This window comes from Nicotiana tomentosiformis, chromosome 2 (genome assembly GCF_000390325.3).
Source record: "Nicotiana tomentosiformis chromosome 2, ASM39032v3, whole genome shotgun sequence".
Taxonomy (NCBI): Eukaryota; Viridiplantae; Streptophyta; class Magnoliopsida; order Solanales; family Solanaceae; genus Nicotiana; species Nicotiana tomentosiformis.
Window position 1 is genome coordinate 989,447 of NC_090813.1, and position 23,018 is coordinate 1,012,464.

The 23,018-nt window shown below is 37.7% G+C and overlaps 1 protein-coding gene across 2 annotated transcripts; it reads left to right on the forward strand.

Annotated features, from left to right (window-relative positions):
• Positions 1-5,336: 5,336 nt before the first annotated feature.
• On the forward strand, positions 5,337-10,459 carry LOC104114031 (peroxidase 18). Of its 2 annotated transcripts, XM_018776930.3 has the most exons (5): positions 5,338-5,526; positions 5,569-5,768; positions 6,525-6,704; positions 7,437-7,602; positions 9,912-10,459. In XM_018776930.3, exons 1-5 carry the CDS (start codon positions 5,517-5,519, stop codon positions 10,322-10,324), a joined length of 969 nt encoding a protein of 322 aa, XP_018632446.1. In that variant the 5' UTR covers positions 5,338-5,516; the 3' UTR covers positions 10,325-10,459. The 2 variants fall into 2 exon arrangements, with proteins under 2 accessions (XP_009622668.1, XP_018632446.1); XM_009624373.4 differs by having other exon boundaries at positions 5,337-5,768.
• The last annotated feature ends 12,559 nt before the right edge of the window (positions 10,460-23,018 follow it).

Here is a 23,018-nt window from a genome sequence, read left to right on the forward strand (position 1 = left end):
TGGCTTATTGAAGGTTTAAAAGTTCTTTAAATTTGGTTTAGAGTAGGTTTTGGTGTTATCGAATTTTGTTTGGGATTTTGAGCCTAGGAATAGTTCTGTATGATGATTTAAGACTTGCACGCAAAATTTGGTGTCATTCCGAGTAGTTTAGGTACGAATCGACGCATTCAGAATAAGTTAAAAGAACTTGAAGTTCGTAAGTTGATTCTATTGGTTTTGGGTTGTGATTCTTAGTTTTAATGTTGTTTTTTGCATTCCTAAGGTACGAGCAAGTCCGTTTTATGTTTGCAAACTTGTTTGTATATTTGGATGGGGCTTCGGGGGCCCAGGATGCCATTCGGACGATACGCGAAAGTCGTTTGGCCCTGAGTGATCAGCTGAAGTATCCAACTTCTGGTGCAATTGCACCTGTGGAGGGCCAGCCGCAGGTGCGAGCTCGGAGAAGTGAGCCAATAGCCACAGAAATGGCCCAACATGGGCTGCCCAGAAACCGCAGATGCGCGACCGCAGAAGCGTTGAAGGGACTGCAAAAGTGGGGCTTGCGCAGGTTCGGCTCGTCTGCCGCAAGAACGGCATCGCAGAAGCGAGCCCTCATTCCGAAAATTTGGACATAGGCCAGCCAAGAGAGGACCGTATTTGCGATGAACCTTCCACAGATGCGGCCTAGGGACCGCATATGCGAAAGTCCTGGAGGCAGAATGGTCCATTTAATGTAGGACTAGGGCTATTTTGGCTCATTTTCTTTTATCTCTTGGGCGATTTTGGAGCTCTTGGAAAGGATTTTTTACCTAGCACTTTGAGAATAAGTAATTTCTATACAATGTGAGTTAAATACATAGATTATGGATAGATTTTAACATGTAAAATTGTGACAATTATGGGTTTAGATGAAAAATCTAGGTTTTGATAAAAATAGGATTTAACCACGAAAATGGTTATGAAATTGAGTGAAAATTATATATTTGAGTTCGTGAGGTTATGAGTAATAACTTTCTTCGAACATTTCCGGAATCCGGGCACGTGGGCCCTAGGATTAATTTTAGAAATCCTTCAATTGTGGTTGGGTAATCACTCTAATCGTTAGAATATAAATTTTTGAACCTGTATTGATTAATTTATATGACATTTGACTAGTTTTGGATTGTTCGGCACTGAGTTGAGGTTTTAAAACGAAATTGTGACCAAAAAGTGAGTCTTGAGATGAGGTAAGTCTCTTGTCTAATCTTATAAGAGAAAATTTGCCCCATAGGTAATTTAAATTAATATTTGCTTTTAATTGTGGGGGCTACGCACGCACGAGTTGACGAAAGTCCGTGCGTAGATACTATTTATGCTTATGTCCAGGTAATTTAGGACCCAAATCATGAATTACCTATAATATTTGCACCCTACTTGTTAATTTAAGTACCTTAATTATATTAGAACTTGTTAAAGAAATTATAAAAGACCGAATTTCACTTACTTGAATCTTTAGCGGATTACTTGACCGTTAATAAAAATTTTATTATATTATGTATTAGCTTTGTTATAACATTTAAGTCAAATGCTTATAAAGTATCCTCTCTTCTTGTGGAGCGGGCCGAACGCTTCGGCAGTAGATAAATGCATCTATGGATCGTACCGCAAGTCCCTCGGCAGTGTACACGTTATTCTAGATCGGGCCGTACGACATCAGCATAAAATCGTGCTTAATAATACTTGGAGCTTAATCATACTTGATATTATTTTGTGGCTTATGAGGTTACACTTATTAATGACAGGAGTTTATTTGGAATTTATTAATTTGTGAAAGAATTATTTGCACCTGCTTGTTGATGAGTTATTATAATTATTTACATAACTTATGCTTATTTAGAATTTCTGTATTCATATTGTTAGCCCTTAGTAAGTGTCGAAGTCGACCCCTCGCCACTACTTCTTCGAGGTTAGATTAGATACTTGATGGGTACGTGTTGTTTATGTACTCACGCTACACTTCTACACTAACCATGCTGGATTTGAGGCAGGTGCATCTGGCGGTCCTACCGGCGCGCATCCCAGATATCCCGAGGCCTCGTGGTGAGCTGCTTCCTGAGCCGTTCTGCAGCCCCTAGAGTCTCTCTTTTGTATTTATATTCTGTCTACTTTATTTTGGACAGTAGTTAGAGTTTTGTATATTCTACTAATTGCTCATACACTTGTGACACCAGGTCCTGGCACCCATATTAGTAGACTTTATGGTTTTGGAGCACTTATATTACTATGATTTCCACTCAATTGTTTCCGTTTCATTTATTTAATTTTCCACTCTTAAATTCCCTATTAAAATGAATTTAATTACTTGAAAACTTATATAAAGAGAAATAACGTGGTTTAAGTCACTGTTGGCTTACCTGGCAGTAACGTTGGACGCCATCACGACCCATAGTAGAAATTGGGTCGTGACATTAAACTTCCAGTATTATTACTTGGAGGCCTTGTTGGCCCAGATTTTATGATTAAGAAAAGATGTAAGAACGGGCGTCGGTTTGCAGGGGCCTTCGGGAGATGTGTGCCGGTCGCACCTTCCAAGGTTGGGGTGTGACAAAATACTCCCTCTATTTTACTTTGTTTATCATAGTTTGACCTGACATAAAATTTAATAAAGAAAGATTGACTTTTGTAAGTCTTAAATATGTTAGTATAATATTTGTGAGACTATAGAACTTTTGAACTTATGATCTCAATGTATTATAGCATTTGTGTGTCTACAATAACTTTTTATTATGTGTCATTCTTTTTATATTGAATTAATAGACAAATAGTGTCACATAAAATGCAACAGGGAGTAAACTTTTGATGGTATAGGAAGCATATCCTGGATCTTGCTTTTGTTAGCCTCTATTTTGACTTTGGAATGCAGATTGATCAATATTTATGACAACTATTACTAGTGTATACCTTCTTTTCTGATTGTTATGAATGGAATTTTGTTATAGATGTGGTTGATGGTACCTTGCAATTGCATGCATAAACGTAACATAAGTATATGATAATTTTTTATAGACCGAGGGGTTAATCTTTATTTTCAAATCGCTGTTTTGTGAATTGAAATCTTAATATTGTAGTTCATATTTATATTTTTTCAATTTGCTATTTTTAATACCTGTTTCTTTTAGGGAAAATGGCCAAATATACCCCTCTATTTTGATATATTATTCATATTTACCATTTGTTATACTATTGAGTCAAATCTACCCTCAACGTTAGCAAAGTTTTCAAATTTGCCCTCTAACCTAACGAAAAGCCCCAAATCCCTTCTATTTACTGTAATTCTTCTCACAAATCAGTCATCTCCTTCGTGTGATCCACCAGAGAAGAAAAACGGTCCATATTATAGAAATAGGAGTGTGGAGTTACAGCATAATTATTCCCCTTGTCTTTGGTTATGCTTAAACCATAAATGAAACGCAGAATTCACAGTTTATGGGTATGTCTCCAATGGAATGAGGATGAGTGAAATACCGTAGATAATTTGAAAGAGATTTATTTGATTCTTCAGGTGGTCAAAATACATTCGCTTATAAAGTTGTTAGTAATATTTACTATTTTTTATGGAGGCATAACAAGGCCGTAGTTATCCATGTAAATGCATTCCCTTTCGGATTTGGATTTAGTATGTCATTTGATGCAAATTTTGCTTGCGCAAGCACTTCTGCATGAAATTTGTGACATATGATTCTTTAGTATTGTTTGAGAAATCCTAAATTAAATGATCTGTTTAAATTATGTCCTGCTTCAGAATATTCTTTCAAAGGAATATTTACTAGTGTTCTCATGCCCGAAGGTGGCGAGTTTGTTAAGTATTCCTGCTCTAAATAATCAAGTGGAATAAGAAATCAACTTGTCGAGGATATTTTCTTATCTGGTAGAGCACACGCAGGGATAAGTAATTTGTGAGAAAATATTGTAGTAAATAAAAGGAATTTGGGATTTGGGGGCTTTCCGCTAGATTAGAGGGCAAATTTGAAAACTTTGCTAACGGCGATGGTAGATTTGACCCGATAATATAACGGAGGATAAATGTGAACAATATATCAAAGAAGAGGGGTATATTTGGCCCTACTGAAAATAGCAAATTGAAAAAAATATAAATATGAACCACAATATTAAGATTCCAATTCACAAAACAGCGATTTGAAAATAAAGATTAACCCCTCTGGCTAAAGAGTTTCACATGAACCCTTTGCGTTCCTCTAACTCTGCTGCTCTGCCCCTGACAAGAGTACTACTGCTCAATGCCGCTTAAAGTCATCATCCCAAACTTTGGCAGAAAGATAATGTGGATATGAATAGCAGTTAATCAATGATTTGTGTGCAGTGGTCATGTATATATACCAGTAGGTATGGGTTAATTTCTCCCTGCAATTGAGAAATAAAATTGCACATGCACAAGTTGTGCTAGCTGTTACACTCCCACCCCCCCCCCCCCAAACCCCCCCCCAAAAAAAAGAGAAAATAAAAATTCAGGATTAATTAAGATTTATTTACAAAATAAATCACCTTAGATAAAACCAATCGTCAGTACGGGCTAAAGCTATATATAGCAAACTATACCATCTATTTGAAATGGCAGTTTTGTTTGACGTTGAAACACAACTTATTAGACATCAAAATTTAGAATTATTCAACTGTTTGCTAACATAAGTTAAGATAGAAATGTGCCAAAAGGTAATAAAGAAATACTATGTTATTACTTGTCACAATATGGGGAACTTTTAAAGGGCTCGACAGTTATACTTTGAAAAGCATGGAGACAATAATAGTAGCTACTAAATGCGAGGAAAAATTTTATGCGCACAAATTGGTCCAGCACCAAAAGTTGTAAATTTTCAATAATAAAAAAAAGCAAGGAAAGAGTTTAGAAAGCATAAAAGAAAATACTCAAGGTGGAATTTAAGTGTTAATGAGATGGGTATGAAGAATTAGGGAAAATAATATTGTATAGTCGCTTTCAAAATAATAGTTAAAAAAAAAATATATTTTTGTATATATATATTTATGTATGTTATACATAAAAATTACACAAATTTTATATATTTTTTTGACTACCGATATAAATAGTTTCTGACATAGCTAAAAAGATCAAGAATATGAGTTTAATTTAGTAGAAAAACATTAGGTGATTCTTCCATCTAACCTTGTAGGACTGAGTTATCCAATACAAGACGAAGTAGCGGGTATTCAATATTGGAATAGTCAAGACACGTACAAGTAATTATCTCGAACCCGCATTGTTAAAAAAAATATGAAAAAAGGACACCGTTCACTAGCATTTAGAACTCATCTGTTTTCTACCTTGTCAGAAATGAATAAATCATTGATATTCTGCCATGACCAAACCAAATAAATGTAGCTTTAAATAATTCTTCTTCCTTCTCCATCTTTACTATCTTTATTCAAACCAGTCCAACCTCCACTCCTTTTTCTTCTTTTTCTTTTATTCCTTCATTGTGTTAACAGAGAACAAAGAAAGTTTTCTGCAACAACGATAATATATGGAGAAGCTACATATATATTTGAGCCAAACACTATATTTATACAAAATATACAAAGTTTTCTTTCTTGGTTTCTTTTGTTTAACACTATTTCCAGCTTATTCATATTCTAGCCTTTCCTTTGAGTTCTATGCACTTTCTTGCCCAACAGCTGAATTCATGGTTAAAAATACAGTGAGATCAGCTTCTTCTATGGACCCAACACTCCCTGGAAAACTTCTTCGTCTCCTTTTCCATGACTGCTTTGTTGAGGTAATTTTGTAATTTGCTACTACTATATTGAGTCAACAGCATAATTACTTTACAAAAAATTGGAACTTTCCTACTTATATCCTCTTGTTTTTTTTTTTTAAACGATATAGTCTAAAAGATCTTATAATTTCAGGTAATTATCCATAATAAAATGCATTTTACGCCTTTGCACTTCATTTCAAAAATCAGTTTTTGTATTAGTACTATCGTGTTTTTCTCATACTGGAAAACGAAAAAAGATGGTAATATTATAGAAGCAATAGCAATTTTTGGATAGATTGTTTAGCATACAGCAATATTGAGTTTTATTTTGCTAAATTATAAAAAGTAAAAATTAGTGTCGGTTATTGACTCATAGAAGTGTAATTCAATGAATCGTCCAACTATTTAAACTTGTGTTGAGGGAGTGAGTTTCTTTTATACCATTAATTAAGTGTAGCGCTACAGTTAAAATATGCAGTTTCTATTCTCATCAACTTTCAATTTGGAATATTGCTCGCACGCCTAACAGAATTAACCAAATTAAACGTGATGAAGACAGTGGCGGAGCCACCTTATAGGAGGGGTGTCAAATGACACCCCTTCGCGAGAAAAATATACTGTGTAGGTAGGTAAAAAAAAAAATATGTATATTTACTATGTATTGATTTCCCTTAATCTCCTGGTATGTTTACTTTTATATATTTTGACACCTCTTAACGAAAATTTTGACTCCGCCACTGAATGAAGATTTAATTCCTGTTTTTATATCATCAGGGTTGTGATGCATCTATACTTTTAGAAGGGAATGGAACAGAGAGAAGTGATCCAGCAAACAAATCACTTGGAGGATTTTCAGTAATAGAATCTGCAAAAAGAGTATTGGAAATCTTTTGCCCAGGAACTGTTTCTTGTGCTGATATTATTGCATTGGCTGCTAGAGATGCTGTTGAATTCGTAAGTTTCAATGTGCACATTTTTCTACATTCTATTCTTTCCCTTTTCGGTTTATTTTACATTTGTTGAGCTTGGAAATGTTGGGTCTTAGCTCATTTTACCTCATTTTTCAACCCTAGACTCCATAAAAGTTGATTTCTTGAGAGATATGGAGTAACCAAAATTGTTGAATAGATATATAGATGGTAAAATGATGCTTTTTATATCTAAATAAAGCAATCTTTTATCTTCTACATTGAGGTAAAATGGAAAAGGAAGTTGAGGACCCAAGAAATAAAAGAAGGATATATAATTATTAACTCACGAATTGTTTGGGGGGGGGGGGGGGGGAATACCCACAAAGGAATTGTACCTATTATGACTTTTTCTGTCAATTGTTGGACAAAATTTTATTACATATTGGACAGAAACAGATATAATAGAAAACATGAACAATTATAAAAATCCATATAAATGATGTACTTGATGTTACATAGTAATATAGTAGTAATTGTTGTTTTCATAATAACATTATAAATTGCAAATTGAGGCGGAGCTAGCATGTAAGATACGAGCTCACGTGAACTCTGTAGCTTTTGTTCATATTTTGTATATGTATTAAAAATTATACTAAATATTCATAAATATTTGACTCTAAACTTAATTATTATTGTATATTATTATTTGAGGTAGCTGTAAATATCCATAAACTTTAAATCTTAGATCCGTCGTATATACATTGTTCTTGAACAGGCAGGAGGGCCAAATGTTCAAATTCCAACTGGGAGAAGAGATGGGAAACTTAGTTTGGTTTCAAACGTGAGATCAAATATAGTGGACACGAGTTTCTCAATAGATCAAATGATTAATATATTTTCTGCAAAGGGATTGTCTTTGGATGACCTTGTTATTTTATCAGGTACATATATATACTTCTCTCTCTAAATCCTTTATTTCATAGAATCATTTAATATGATTAACTTTTAAGCATGAGAGGCATCTGTTTATACTATATATCAAGTTGGTTTATAATAGTCTCGTAGTATTCAGGGGCGATTCCCAAAAGCAGGTAAAACAACTGCACCATTTTTTGTTACACCTAATATGATGTATATAAGTTTGAAAAAAAGTTATGTGAAGTAAAAATGTTTGATTTCTCTCTTTAACAAATATAGAGAAACAGGATTTGCAACTGCTAAGATTTCTGCCAAGCAAATTGCATTTGAAATGAATATCGAACTAGAATTTCGTAAGAAATGTGTGGTATATAGGAAGAAACAATTTGATAAGAATGTTGATAATGAAATCTCAAAATTTCTTGAAAAGTCCTTTAGAGTTAATTACTTTTGATACACGTAAACAAGGCTATTTTCATTTCAAAATAGATTTGAACAATTCGAAGCATATAAAATTATTTTTGATTTTTTATTTAGCGGTAAAAAACTAAGATCACTAGATGATGAAAATTTAAAAAAATATTGCCTTAAGCTTGAATGTTCCTTAAAGCATAATAATCAATCTGATATTGATGGTTTAGATTTATTTTCTGAATCAAAAGTGTTAAGGAGAATAGTACAATTAGAAGATAATAATTTAATTAATATACTAAATCAATTAAAATGATTTGATTCTTTTCTAAATACTTATATTGCTTATAGAATAATATTAATAACTCTCGTTACCGCTGCTTCAGCGAAAAGAAGTTTTTTAAAATAAAAAGATGATAAAATCTTACCTTAGATCAACAATGTTTCAAAAGATATTAAATATATTGTCAATTGAGAAAGACTTATTAGGAAAATTAATTATAAAATAATTATTAATAATTTTGCATCTTAAAAACTTGTTGGGCCGTCCCTGGCAGTAGTATCGATAACCTCCGCATTATGTACATGCAAGTTTGTCGAACTCCTCCTTCCCTTACTTTTTACTATGTACAAAAAAATATAAAGAAAAATTGCAATATTAGATATGTTAATTTGAGCAATAATAAGAGGCGGCTTCCTATATAATACTACCAAATTAAAAAGATGCCAATAATTTCGAAGTTGTGAAGACTAGTAATAATACGTGGTCAAAGTTTTCAATATTAGGATCCCACAACTTTATGAGTTAATAGTAGTTTATCAAGTAGGGTCACAAGAATTTAAAGCCATTTATTCTTCACACCCGACTAAATATTTATCTTTGCATCCCTTAGGTAGTTCCAGACAATTATTGTTCATTATTTGCTTAATATCATAAGAGATACAAGGATAACAAGTATCCCTTTTTTTTTAAAAATGTTGTTTAGTTTAATTTTAAAAAAAAAAACTTATATTAAGATATAGAGCCTCCTAATACATTTGTGGACGTAAAGTTTAGTTCCATTATTTTTCCCCAAAGGAACGTGTACCTAGAGTTCGTTCTGGATTTACTATGGACGCGTATATGGATGTCTGAATTTAAGGAGAGCTTCTTATTAAGTCTTACATTAATATATTCTACATGTAGGGGAATCAATAGTTTGTAGGGGTTTATTTGTTAAAAAAATCGAAATTTAAGTCTTGTAATTATTTTATTCTATAAATGAAACGAAAAAAAAGAATTGATACTTATAGAGGGTATCCTGTTTACATGAGTTTAACTCGTATATAGTGACAAAATAATAAAATTTTACAACATTGTATCACATTTACCTGTTGCAGCAGGTAAGTCGTCTTATCTTTAAGATTGTAAAGCTCATTATAGAAAGTTGTATGTATATATTTTTTGGATAACCTGATAGTGTAAAAATTTATGTACCCCGGGTGTGTATATAAGTTAAACTAGGGAAAAAGTTCAAGTTTTTTGTTATATTATCTTTTGCCCTTTATTGCATTTTTAGTCCATTCATACCCTTTAGCAAATTGTCTTGTATTTGTTGTTGCCTTTAGGGTTAAACCGGTGAACTCCGCGTGGCCAAATTCTTCACCAAGAAAAAAGATTCAAATTTACCCTCAACTTTTGAATATGATATAAAATTACCGTCAATCTTACACTCTATTAGAATCAACGGTATAAACACTACATTTCCACTAATGACAAGGGTAATATTAGACTAAAATTTTAACGTACAACAAAGTTGCTCAATGTCGAGCCGTACGTCATCAAATTTGACCATTTTTCCGTTAAACTATGATCATATGTATATGTGTGAGAGAGAGAGATGTTGGGAATGTGATACATTGTTGTATGCCAAAATTGTAGGAGCACACACCATAGGATCAGCACATTGCAATGCATTTAGTGATCGTTTTCAAGTGGATTCAAAGGGCAATATCAGTGTCATTGACACATCTTTAGACAGAGAATATGCAGCTGAGCTAACAAAGCAGTGTCCAGCAGGAGCAAATCCCTCAATTACTGTCAAGAATGATCCTCAAACCCCTCAACTTTTTGACAATCAGTATTACAAAGATTTGTCAGCACATAAGGGGCTTTTTCAATCTGATTCTGTTTTGTTTAGTGATGGTAGAACAAGGAAAAGAGTGATGGATTTTGCAGATGATCAGAACAGTTTTTTTCAGAGTTGGAGTCAGTCTTTTGTGAGACTTGCTGGTCTTGGAATTAAGTCTGTGGATGAAGGAGAGATTAGAGCTTCTTGTTCAGTCACTAATTAATTAATGTGTCATATATGAGACAGAATGAAACAGATTATATTGTTGTAATTAGCTTTCTGATTTGATAACCTATAAATGATGGTAAGTGATCTGTTATTGACGTTAAAACTAATAGTAATTTTTAAATTCTTTTCACTTTTCTTCGTTTTGTCGAAGTAATCTATCTATATCTATATATCTATATAATCATGGGAAAGTAGAGTTGATATGTCATTTCTCAAAGATGAGGATTATTATTTATTTTATTTTTTTTTGGCCTTTTTTTTTATTTTCTCCGATTAATTGTGAAGCAGTAAAATTTGAAGAGGTGTATCACATTTATTACACCCTCTTAACTCTCTCGAAGGAGTTACGTTTTTGAAGCTCTCTGAAACGGTACAACCGGAAGAGTTGTGCCTCATTTACTGTCTTTCCTTTAAATTTTGGCACATATAACCACATTCTTTTAAGCTGCTTAGCCCTTTATTTTTCTCAAAGTTTTTCGTTTTCCTTTTGCTTCTTTTTTATTCATGACTTGTGTTTCCAACCTCCATACTTTGCTTTATTAGGCGATTTGTTTTGCTTGGTGTACTTCTTAAATTCTCCGATCTACTCAAGTTCTTCATTCATTTTTCGTTTTGATAATATTCATGTTTAGCAATAAAATCATGAATGTTCCTTTAAGATTTTGATTTGTATTTTTTTCCGTGTGTGTGTATTGTATTTGTATTCATGTTTTTTCCGTTTTGATTTGTATTTAACAATACTTAGAGTCATTATCTTGAAGAGATGTTAAGAACAGAGTAGCAGCATAGTTACAAAATATTACAGTAGTAAGTACGTATTTTTCATCTATTAGCTTTCTGATTCTCTTTCTTTCGTATTAATTCGATTTATGATAAGTTTGTGTTATTTTTCGTGGATAGTTTGGTGAAATTTTATTGAGTATAATCTGAGATGCTTGCCTTTTTCTCTCAATTATTTTTTTTTTATCTTGCCAGTTATTATTTATTTATGATGCAATTAGATAGGGTAATGAAAAGTTGTAACTTCTGTCAATTTTTTTTTACGCAATGTCTACGAAGAGATGAAACCGTTGTCAATAACTTATTATAATTAATCGGTTAAAATTTCTGACTTCTCATTTTAAAGTGCAGTGTATTCATTGAGGTATAAAGAAAGATGGTAACACTACCAGCACTCCGACAAAAGGAGGGTGATACGGTTCAGATCTTAACCAACTGCAGGGGAATTGTTTCTACTACTTCTATCATTCTTGAAAGCATAAATTACGTAAGGTTCATCTTGTACATATTTATTTTGAGAGCAATAAATGAATATACCGTGGAAACGGGTCTGTCTTCTTTAAAAGAAAATTGTAAAGAAACCTATTTCTTGTTTTCGTGACAATGATTAAAATATATATGTCTTGAACTGAGGATGTGGTCGCAAGATTATTTCAGAGTGTGTGTTACCAGCAAATGGGCAAAGGGATCGAAATCCATAAGTATCTATTATGTTCTTTTGCTTTCTTATTATTTATTACTCCTGAAACTAATATTAATTAATTAATATAAAGGAGGGATAAATGGTGTTGACCCTGGTACCTCTTTTTGGCAAGAAAACCTATTTATTTTTTTTCTCCTCTTTTTTTTTTGGTTGCCTTTTCTCTGATTATAAATTAAATGAAAAATATAGTTGCTGAATCTAAGTTATTGTGCTTACTAAATAATACAAATGGAGAAATAAAAGGCACCCTATCGAACTGATAAAGCGCCTCTTCTGTTACATTATCTCAAGCACCCGACTTTTTAATTTGTAACCCAAATAGAAATTTAACATCTTTCTCTCTAAAAGAGTAAGGGCAAAATTAAAAATAGTAGACCACTGTCTGGAGCACTATTTCAATATGCATAACTGGTGAGTATGGAGGAAAGAAACGACGCATTTTTAAACAGATCTTTTAATTATTATAATCTCATTAAATATTTGGCTGGGGTTATAGAGAATTATGTCTTATGGAGGTGGGATACATACTTTATACATAACGATACTGGACTGATACAACAACTTGCCTTTTGCATTTATTTGATTTGCTTTATTTATCATTCTGTTTGTAGTTTCTTTACTTTTTATATTTTTCTTGATCTTTTCTTTTCATTTCATGTTTATTTTATTCAAATAGAAGAAAATTTAGAATTAAAAAGGTTTCACTATCTAATGAGTCAAGTACCTATATAAATGTATGTAATATAAAATTAGGTTGAGAGAACCATGCAGACATACAAAATTTTATCTTTTCTATAGTGATTGAACATATAAAAGATTATTTCTAAATTCATTGATGTCTTTTATAATCGCGTCAACCGCGGATAAATATATTAGTATCTATATAAAACAGGGACATTGAAATCTGAGTAGCACCTCTTATAAACAGAATACACATTTTTCTTTTTTCTTAAATATCTGATTTTTACTCCTATTTTTCCTATTTATTTTATATATTAAAAAACTCAAAAGTCACGCCCTCTCTCAAGAGTCACTCCCTTCCATTACGCAATTAATCCCCCTATGTCTCTAAACCCACGTTTCTTTTCTCATTAAATTTCATTACTTCATTTCATCAACTTATTCCCCTGTTTTTATATATGCATGTGTCTTCTTCTATTCTCACAATGGTTCAAACAATGTCAACAAATTAGGTTTGTTTATCTTTTTCCCGTCACTGCGATACGAATGTGTTTTATGAGTACCTTTTTGGTTCTAATAGAATGAATATTACTCGAAATTCCATCTTCGTATATGATTTTGTACGTTATTGATTTCCTCTGGTGCATGTGCCTGTATGGTGGCGCTCCACTGTTTTCGTTTTCTCTTTGTTCATGTCCTCTCTATTTATAAGGAAAGTGATGGATGTACTGAAATGGGAGGAGGAGTAATCAAGGAAAAGGTGTTTTCTGGTAATGTCAAACTTTAAGAGGAGAAGATGATAATTTGCAGAAGAATTTAGAGGAGTAAGGGGTCGTTTGGTTGGAATATTTCATTTTTTCATGGGGATAAAAAATACTATAATCCCGAGAAAATTAATTTTGGGATTAATTATACCGCAATTTTCTACCAACCAAACATGGAATAAACTCTTCTTAAATTTAAATATAAGATAAACTTTTCTTAAATTTAGTCCCAAAATTAATTATTCCTTATCTCTCGTACCAAACGAGCCCTAAGAATGAAGATATGAATGGTACGAAGAAGGGTGTAATTTGAAAAGGCGAATAATTTTCTGTTTTTCCCTTTTTGTACTTGCTGAAATATTGCTGAAGGAAATAGAAAAGAATGTGTTGAATAGTAGAGGAAAAAATAAAAATAAAAACGTAAGAAGATTTCCAATGAATAGGCAAAGGGAATGGACTTGGTGCAATTTATATCTCTGTATACGGTCGAAATAGCTTTCAGCCTTGGCATGTTCGGTATGGTTTGAAGGGTGATGTATCGAAGTAAGATCCCGAAGAGAGGACGAACTAACCTCGAACTCGGGGAGGCCGGTCCGTGTCGAGATCGATATCCTAATCAAACTCGAACAAAAATCGAACCATGACGCAGGGTAGACCTATCATGCTGATAATCAAAAGACCGACCAACATTGATCTGGAATCAATTCGAGGGCTCGAACCGTGATCGCGCTCGAACCAAGATCAAAAGTTCGAGCCGAAATCAAGCTCGAACCAAAATCAAGGATTCTAAACGAGATCGAGCTCGTAGACAAAAGTCGTTGCAATCCCACTAGAGGGAATCTTGGCAGAAACTATGGAAAAGCTGACTTATCATGGGTCTCCCACTGAATGTTTATTTTATTATGCTCGGTGCCGAATCCCTCCACTATAAAAGGGCGTGGTTATCATTTCTGTAGGACAAATTTTTTCTGAGACTTACATTGTAATGAAAGTATTATATTCCTCTACAATAAAGAATGGTTTTTCCAGTTTCTTAGATTGATTCTATTTGTCAAATCCTAAGGTTCACTGTTCTTGATTGCCTTGTCTAGATTGCATTCTCTCCAATCTACATTCACATTTTATTTATCCTTGCATTTTATATTAAGTTATGCCACATATCCTCGGAACTGCGTATTAATTCAACTCTACCCATTTTTCGGGTAAATAGTTTGGCGCCCACCGTGGGGCCGAGGATAACAGTGGTCATTTGATACAAATCTAAAAAAGAACACGCCATTGTGCTTTGCACTTATTTTCGAAAACATCTTCAATTTAGGGTCAGCTACGAATAGCCACCGATCGAATGGCTTCACCGATCGATTACGAAGCCGGCTTTCAAGATGAAACCAACAACTTGGCACCACCCGAGGCTCGAATTGAAGTACCCGAAATTCGAGCCGAAATACCACTGGATGTCAATTCACAAATAACTTTGGAAGCGAACCAGCGTTCCGAACCGGAAAGAAGCATTCAGGGCGGTACTCGATCCGTAGCCCAAGACACCCAAAACCTAGGGAAAATCGGGGCCAGCTTACGCATGATCTTCGAGATGTTGCAAGCCCAACAAGTAGCGATAGCTCAGCTACAGAGCCAAACTCGCGCACAAAGCAGGCCGGTTTTCAATCCGCTTCGAGAAGTCACCTCCAGAACAGAGCCTGCCATAGTGAAATCTAACGAGCAAGAATCGGGGACTACTCCCGGAATTACTAAATTGCTCGAGGAACTCACAAAACGAGTCGAAGCCAACAACAAGAGGGTGGAAACGTACAACGCCATGGTCGACCAAATCCTGGGGGCTCCACCAATGATAAAGGGGCTTGATTCGAAAAAATTTATACAAAAGCCTTTTCCGTCGAGTGCGGCACCGAAGCCAATCCCCCAAAAATTCCGTATGCCCGAAATTCCCAAATATAATGGTACGACCGATCCTAACGAACATGTCACCTCTTACACATGTGCCATAAAAGGCAACGATTTGGAAGACGGTGAGATCGAATCCGTGCTGTTGAAAAGGTTCGGGGAGACCCTCTCGAAAGGAGCTGTGATCTTATACCACAATTTACCGTCGAATTCCATCGATTCTTTTGCCATGTTAGCAGATTCATTCGTAAAGGCACATGTTGGTGCCATAAAGGTTGCAACGAGGAAATCAGACCTCTTAAAAGTAAAGCAAAGGCAGGGAGAAATGCTGAGGGAATTCATATCTCGATTTTAAATGGAACGCATGGAATTACCCCCGGTCACAGACGACTGGGCCGTACAAGCCTTCACCCAAGGGTTGAACGAGCTAAGCTCGATAGCATCACATTGCCTGAAACAAAATTTGATCGAGTATCCAGCGGTAACTTGGGCAGATGTGCACAACCGATATCAATCGAAAATTAGGGTCGAGGATGATCAGTCGGGGCCCTCGTACGGACCCGTTCATCAGAACAAGACAGTTATTAATCAAAAGCATATCGACAGAGAACAAAGGTTGAACAGAGACCGATATCGACCATACGTCGCAGATCGGGTGAACAACGATTCAGCACGCAACGCAGTTCGGAACAATCAAAGGATGGATCGAGGACAAAATTCTCGGGGGCTTATGAGTAAAAGCAGCTTCGATAAATATGCCGAGCCTATAGAAGTACCTCGATTATCAGAATATAACTTCAGCGTTGGTGCATCCGCTCTCGTGTCGGCCATCGGACGCATCGAAGACACTAAATGGCCTCGACCAATGCAGACCGATCCTGCCCGAAGGAATCCCAATCAAATGTGCGAATATCATGGTACCCATGGCCACAGAATGGAAGATTGCAAGCAACTAAGAGAGGAAATAGCTCGCTTATTTAACAAAGGGCACCTTCAGGAGTTTCTGAGTGATAGGGCAAAGAGCCATTTTAGAAGTAGGGATTTCAGCAAGCAAAACGAGCAAGAAGAACCACAGCGCGTCATCCACATGATTATCGGCGACATCGATACCCCTCGGGGACCAATGCTTAAACGTACTAAAACATCGATAGTGAGGGAAAAGCAATCTCGGACTCAAAATTACGCACCCATGGGGACTTTGTCCTTTGATGATGAAGATGCAGAAGGGGTCATCCAACTTCACAACGACGCGCTGGTAATATCCGTACTCGTAAATAAAACAAAAATTAAGCGTGTGTTAATAAATCCAGGTAGCTCGGCCAACATCATCTGATTGAAGGTAGTGGAGTAGCTCGGCCTACAAGATCAGATCGTACCCGCAACTCTGGTCCTAAACGGGTTCAATATGGCATGTAAAACTACCAAAGGTGAGATAGTCCTACCAATAAACGTGGCCGGGACCATCCAGGAAACAAAGTTTCACGTGATCGAAGGCGATATGAGATATAACGCCCTTTTCGGAAGGCCATGGATCCACAACATGAGAGCTGTGCCTTCGACCCTATACCAGGCCCTCAAATTTCCGACGTCGGGAGGTGTCAAAACAGTGTACGGAGAACAACCAGCCGCGAAAGAAATGTTCGCCGTCGACGAAGCTAAACCAGTGTCCTCACTTTTGCCGATAAAAGGATCGGGCCCGAAAGGAGAACGAGACACCAAATAGCAATCACAGACATCGTCTTCAACCCAGCCAGACAACCAGAAAATCGAAGAGGATGGAGATCAAAGGGTCCCTCGATCTTTCGTGATTCCCGATGACTCCGACGCCACAAAATCGATGATCGAGGAGCTAGAGCAGGTCATATTAATCGAGCGCCGGCCCGAGCGAAAGGTATACTTGGGAACGGGGTTGAGCCTTGAACTCAGGAAGAAACTCATTCAATTTCTTATCAATAACATCGATTGTTTTGCCTAGTCCCATTTAGATATAACAGGGATCCCGCCGGGCCTAATGACGCATCAGCTAAGTTTGGACCCCAGGTTCAGACCAGTGAAGCAAAAGAGAAGACCCCAGTCTGATAGAAAGTACGCATTCATAAAGGACGAGGTAACCAAGCTTCTCAAAGTAGGGTCCATTCGGGAGGTTAAATATCCCGAATGGTTAGCCAACGTAGTTGTAGTCCCTATAAAAGGGGACAAACTTAGAATGTGCGTGGACTATAAGGATTTGAACAAAGCATGCCCCAAAGATTCCTTTCTGTTGCCCAATATCGATCGCATGATCGATGCCACAGACGGCCACGAGATCCTCACTTTTCTCGATGCCTATTCTGGGTATAAATACAGATGAACCCGGAGGACCAGGAAAAAACCTCATTTGTCACCAAATATGGAACGTATTGTTATAATGTGATGCCCTTCGGGCTAAAAAAATGCAGGGGCTACTTACCAACGCCTATTGAATAAAATTGTTTGAAGAATAAATAGGAAAATCAATGGAAGTTTATATTGATGATATGTTAGTCAAGTTCCTGCGCGCAGAGGACCATTTAATTCATTTGCAGGAAACGTTCGAGAATTTAAGGAAATACAAAATGAAGCTCAACCCCGAGAAATGTGCTTTCGGGGTCGGTTCGGGCAAGTTCCTCGGCTTCATGATGTCACATCAGGGAATAGAGATTAACCATGATAAAATCAAGGCCATCGAAGACATCATCGTTGTAGACAGCGTGAAGGCCGTACAAAGGCTAACAGGTTGGATCGCCTCCTTAAACCGGTTCATCTCAAGATCATCTGATCGAAGTCATAAATTTTTCACTCGACTCAAAAAGAAGATCGATTTTTCTTGGACCCCGGATTGCCAACAAGCATTAGAAGAACTAAAGCGATATCTATCAAGCGTACCACTTCTTCACACTCCAAAAACAGACGAGAAACTTTGTTTGTACTTGGCAGTATCGGAAGTCGCCATGAGCGGTGTCCTAGTTCGAGAAGAGCAAGGTACGCAATTCCCCATTTATTATACGAGTCGAACCTTAGTAGAGGCGGAAACTAGATATTCGCTCCTAGAAAAGTTGGCGCTTGCACTGATAAGCGCCTCAAGGAAGTTAAGGTCGTACTTTCAATGTCATCCCATATGTGTATTGTCCACTTACCCGCTTCGTAATATTTTGCACAAACCCGAGTTATCAGGCCGACTGGCCAAATGGGCCGTCGAACTCAGTGGGTACGATATCGAATATCAACCCCGTACGGCCATCAAGTCTCAAGTTTTAGCAGACTTCGTGGCTGATTTCACACCAACCCTCGTACCCGAAGTCGAAAAAGAACTGTTAAAATCAGGTACATCATCGGGGGTATGGATCCTTTTTACGGACGGGGCTTCGAACGTAAAAGGGTCCGGGCTGGGCATAGTTTTGAAACCACCCACGGGTAGCATTATTAGGCAATCTATTAAAACTATCAGGTTGATTAACAACGAGGCCGAGTATGAAGCCATGATTGCAGGTCTCGATCTAGCTAGAAACTTAGGAGCAGAAGTCATTGAAGCCAACTGCGACTCTTTGCTGGTGGTGAGTCAAGTAAATAAAACCTTCAAAGTTCGGGAAGGTAGAATGCAAAGGTATTTAGATAAACTGCTTATCACTTTGCGTCATTTCAAACAATGGACTTTATGGCATGTACCACGGGAACAGAATAATGAGGCCGACGCGATTGCAAATTTGGGGTCGTCGGTCGAGGTAGATGATACGGGCTTGGGGAATGTTGTTCAACTTTCGAGATCGGTAATCGAAGAAGGTCACGCCGAAGTAAATTCTACAAGCTTAACCTGGGATTGGAGAAACAAGTATATTGAATATTTGAAAAGCGAAAAACTCCCATCGGACCCTAAAGATTCCAGAACCCTACGGACCAAAGCTGCTCGATTCACTTTGGCTTCGGACGGAACGCTGTACCGAAGAACATTCGATGGACTGTTGGCGGTATGCTTGGGTCCAGGGGATGTCGATTACGTCCTACGGGAAGTGCATGAGGGTACTTGCGGGAATCACTCTGGAGCCGACACATTAGTCCAAAAAATAATTAGAGAAGGGTATTATTGGATCGACATGGGAAAAGATACGTAGGAATTTGTTCGTAAATGTGACAAATGTCAAAGGTTCACACCGATGATCCACCAGCCCGGAGAGCAACTCCACTTGGTCCTATCCCCGTGGCCATTCATGAAATGGGTAATGGATATTGTCGGTCCTTTGCCATTGACCCCAGGTAAAGCCAAATTCATTTTGTTTATGACTGACTATTTTTCTAAATGGGTTGAAGCACAGGCGTTCGAGAAAATAAGAGAGAAAGAAGTTATAGACTTTATTTGGGATCATATCATATGCCGGTTCGGGATACCCGCCAAAATAGTATGTGATAATGGAAAACAATTCGTTGGCGGCAAAGTAACAAGATTCCTCGAAGACCACAAGATAAGAAGGATACTGTAGACGCCATACCACCCCAGTGGGAATGTGCAGGCCAAATCAACAAACAAAAATGTCATTCAAAACTTAAAGAAGAGGTTGAACGACGCTAAAGGGAGATGGAGAGAAATCCTGCCTGAAGTCCTTCGGACATATCGGACAACGTCAAAATCTAGTATGGGGGTGACCCCGTTCTCTTTAGTATATAGATCCGAAGCATTGATACTAGTTGAGGTTGGTGAAACCAGTGCTAGATTTTGATTTGCGATGGAAGAATCAAATAACGAGGCTATGAATCCAAGCCTCGAACTATCGGACGAAAAACGAGAAGCTGCTCTCGTCCGAATGGCCGCCCAAAAGCAGCGAATCGAAAGATATTATAATCGAAGAACCAAGCTCCGCCATTTCAAGCCTGGGGACTTAGTGTTGAGAAAAATTACCATCAATACCCGAAATCCAAATGAAGGGACGCTAGGACCGAATTGGGAAGGACCATATCAGGTACTCGAGGACATCGGAAATGGGTCATACAGGATCGGCATTATAAACGGCAAACAGCTATCAAGCAGCTGGAATGTATCACATCTAAAATAGTACTACTGTTAAGGTACAACCTTCCCATATTCGTTTATATCTCGAAACTGACCCCTGTAGAAGTCCGAACAAGGGACGGAGCTCTCGCCAGAAAGCACGCATTGCACTCTTTTTCCCTTAGACTGGTTTTGTCCCAAATGGGTTTTTCGGCAAGGTTTTTAATGAGGCAACCATTGGTCGTGCAGCATTTATAACAATATCCGAGGTCCCGCAAGAAAGTTATTTCACAGCAACAGGGTCCCAATAGGAAAAACTGTAAAGAGCCAAATGGTCGAAGCGAACCATGCTCATATAGATTGGCCCGAACCCAGGCGTGTAATAACGTGCGAAGAAAGCTCTCTTTTTTATCGGCATCTTATATCTAATGAAAATTCCTCTATTTCGAGATTTATTGCGCAATCAGAATTAAGATACAATTCGACCAAGCCTACGGGCTACATTACTTCGAGTTCAAATCATTCACTCGATCAAGCCTACGGGCTATTTTTATTTCAAGTTCGAGCAAAACACTCACTCGACCATTAACCCTACAGGCTACATTACTTCGGGTTCGAATCATTCACTCGATCAAGCCTACGGGCTATTTTTATTTTGAGTTCGAGCAAAACACTCACTCGACCATTAAGCCTACGGGCTACATTACTTCGAGTTCGAATCATTCACTCGATCAAGCCTACGGGCTATTTTTATTACGAGTTCGAGCAAAACACTCACTCGACCATTAAGCCTACGGGCTACATTACTTCGAGTTCGAACCATTCACTCGACCAAGCCTACGGGCTATTTCTATTTCGAGTTCAAGAAAACACTCACTCAACCACTAAGCTTACGGGCTACAATTTCAAGTCCGAGCAAAAACTAGCTCATTACGCCTACGGGCCATATTTCTTCAAGATCGAATCATTGACAACTAATAAGCCTAAAGGGCTACATTGCCCCAAGTTTGAGTAAACGCTTGCTCGGTTACAGAGGCAACGAGGTCCGAATTTGATTTAATTGTTTAAAATATTGTGGAAACATTCATAAGGCAAATAAAGTCCTCGCAAGACGGGCAACAAAAACAGAAGCAAATCAGCAAAATGGGAGATATGTCTATACACAAATTTATCTGCATGGGTGATTACAACGTAAAAACTAGGAACTAAATTTCTCGACCGGGAGCGGTCTCTTCTTTATCAGGTTCCCCCCCATTTTCGGATCCGCTCTTGCTCCCATCGTCATCGTCATCACCGTCAGAAACCAGAGTTTCAGCATCAGCTTCGGGTTCTTTTGCCCTTTTTATCTCTTCCGTGAGATCGAAGCCGCGAGCATGAATCTACTCGAGAGTTTCCCTTCTGGATCGGCACTTAGCAAGTTCGGCGACCCAATGCGCTTGACTATCGGCTGATTCATCCGCCTCTCTTGCTTGGACTTGGGCAGCTTCAGCATCGGCCCGATAGACGGCCACGAGCGCATCCGTGTCGGCCTTTGCCTTTTCAGCATCGGATTCGGCCTTGGCAAGTACAGAGGCCAACCGAGCCTCAAGCTCCTCAATTCTTCTTGCCTGAAACATGCCTTTTTCCTTCATTTTTTGAAGCTGGGTTTCGGACGACGATAACTGGGCTCGAGCTGTCTCTTTTTTTGCAACAAAGCATTCCATACCTTCTTTCTACCGCAAGGACTTCATCCTTATCATGTCGACCTCCTCACGAAGCTTCCCGATCATCTCAATTTTTTGTTGCAGCTGTGAGACCGAAATGTTAGCTATCGTTCCGGTATCAAGCCCATAGGATTTCAAAAGCATCATTACCTACTCAGACAAATCATTCTGATCTCGATAAGCCTTGGCCAACTCAGCTCGGAGGTCTTTTATATCCTCCTCTCTATGCCCTAAGGAAAGTCTAAGGGAGTTCCTCTCGTCAGTAGCATGGTGTAGGTCGGTCGTGTATCGATGCATCTCATTCTGGGAATGAGAACATTGTTCTCGATGGACTGCGTAGCCTACAAAGAAACAAGAAGCAAAGTTAACGAAAAACGAACATAAAGACAGTACCGGCAAATTTTTTTTTTTAAAGGCTCACTTGATTCAAAGCCTGCCGCAATCCGTGAAAAAGATATAATTCTTCACCGGTACCGGCAACATCTTCGATACTGGTAAACAAGTCATGAAATGGATCTTCTCCATCGTGGGGCCTATCTAGATCGAGGGCTCCCAGAGCTTGAGCTTCCCGAATCACCCCTGCAGAAAAAGCGGGAAAGGTAGGCGAATCCTCGATCGTTGCTGCCCCAAATGACTCGCTTGTAGCGTTCCCCTCGGCTCGGAGGGGTTTGAGGGGCTCTTCGATTGTAACCCGTGCCGGTTGACTCCGATGAGGGGCGTCTCCGACATCTGATAATTCGGGGACTCTACCTGGATCTTTCTCCGGTATATCTTTAGTTTGAGGCGGAGCCTCATAGAACATCATCGATCCAGTCGGCGATGAGGCATCGGCGGCTTTCTTCATTCGGACCGCCAGCGCGGACTCATTGTCCTCTTCTTCTTCTTCTTCTTCTTCTTCTTCATCTTCATCCCTTAAATGCAAAAACGGATTCCACGGTCAAAGGAATGACATTCTTGTTCGGCTTACGAGTCGTCCTCTTCTTCAGTTTTGGATATTCGGGAACCGAGGCTCTTTTTCTTTTATTTTCCTTCACCGGCTTTGGGATAGAGGTCGAAACATCTTCCTCATTGGACAGAGGCCTCAAGAGCGCATCTTTACCCAAACCTGCATATGGGAAACTTTATAAATAATATTTTGGAAAAACCCCTCGTTCGGA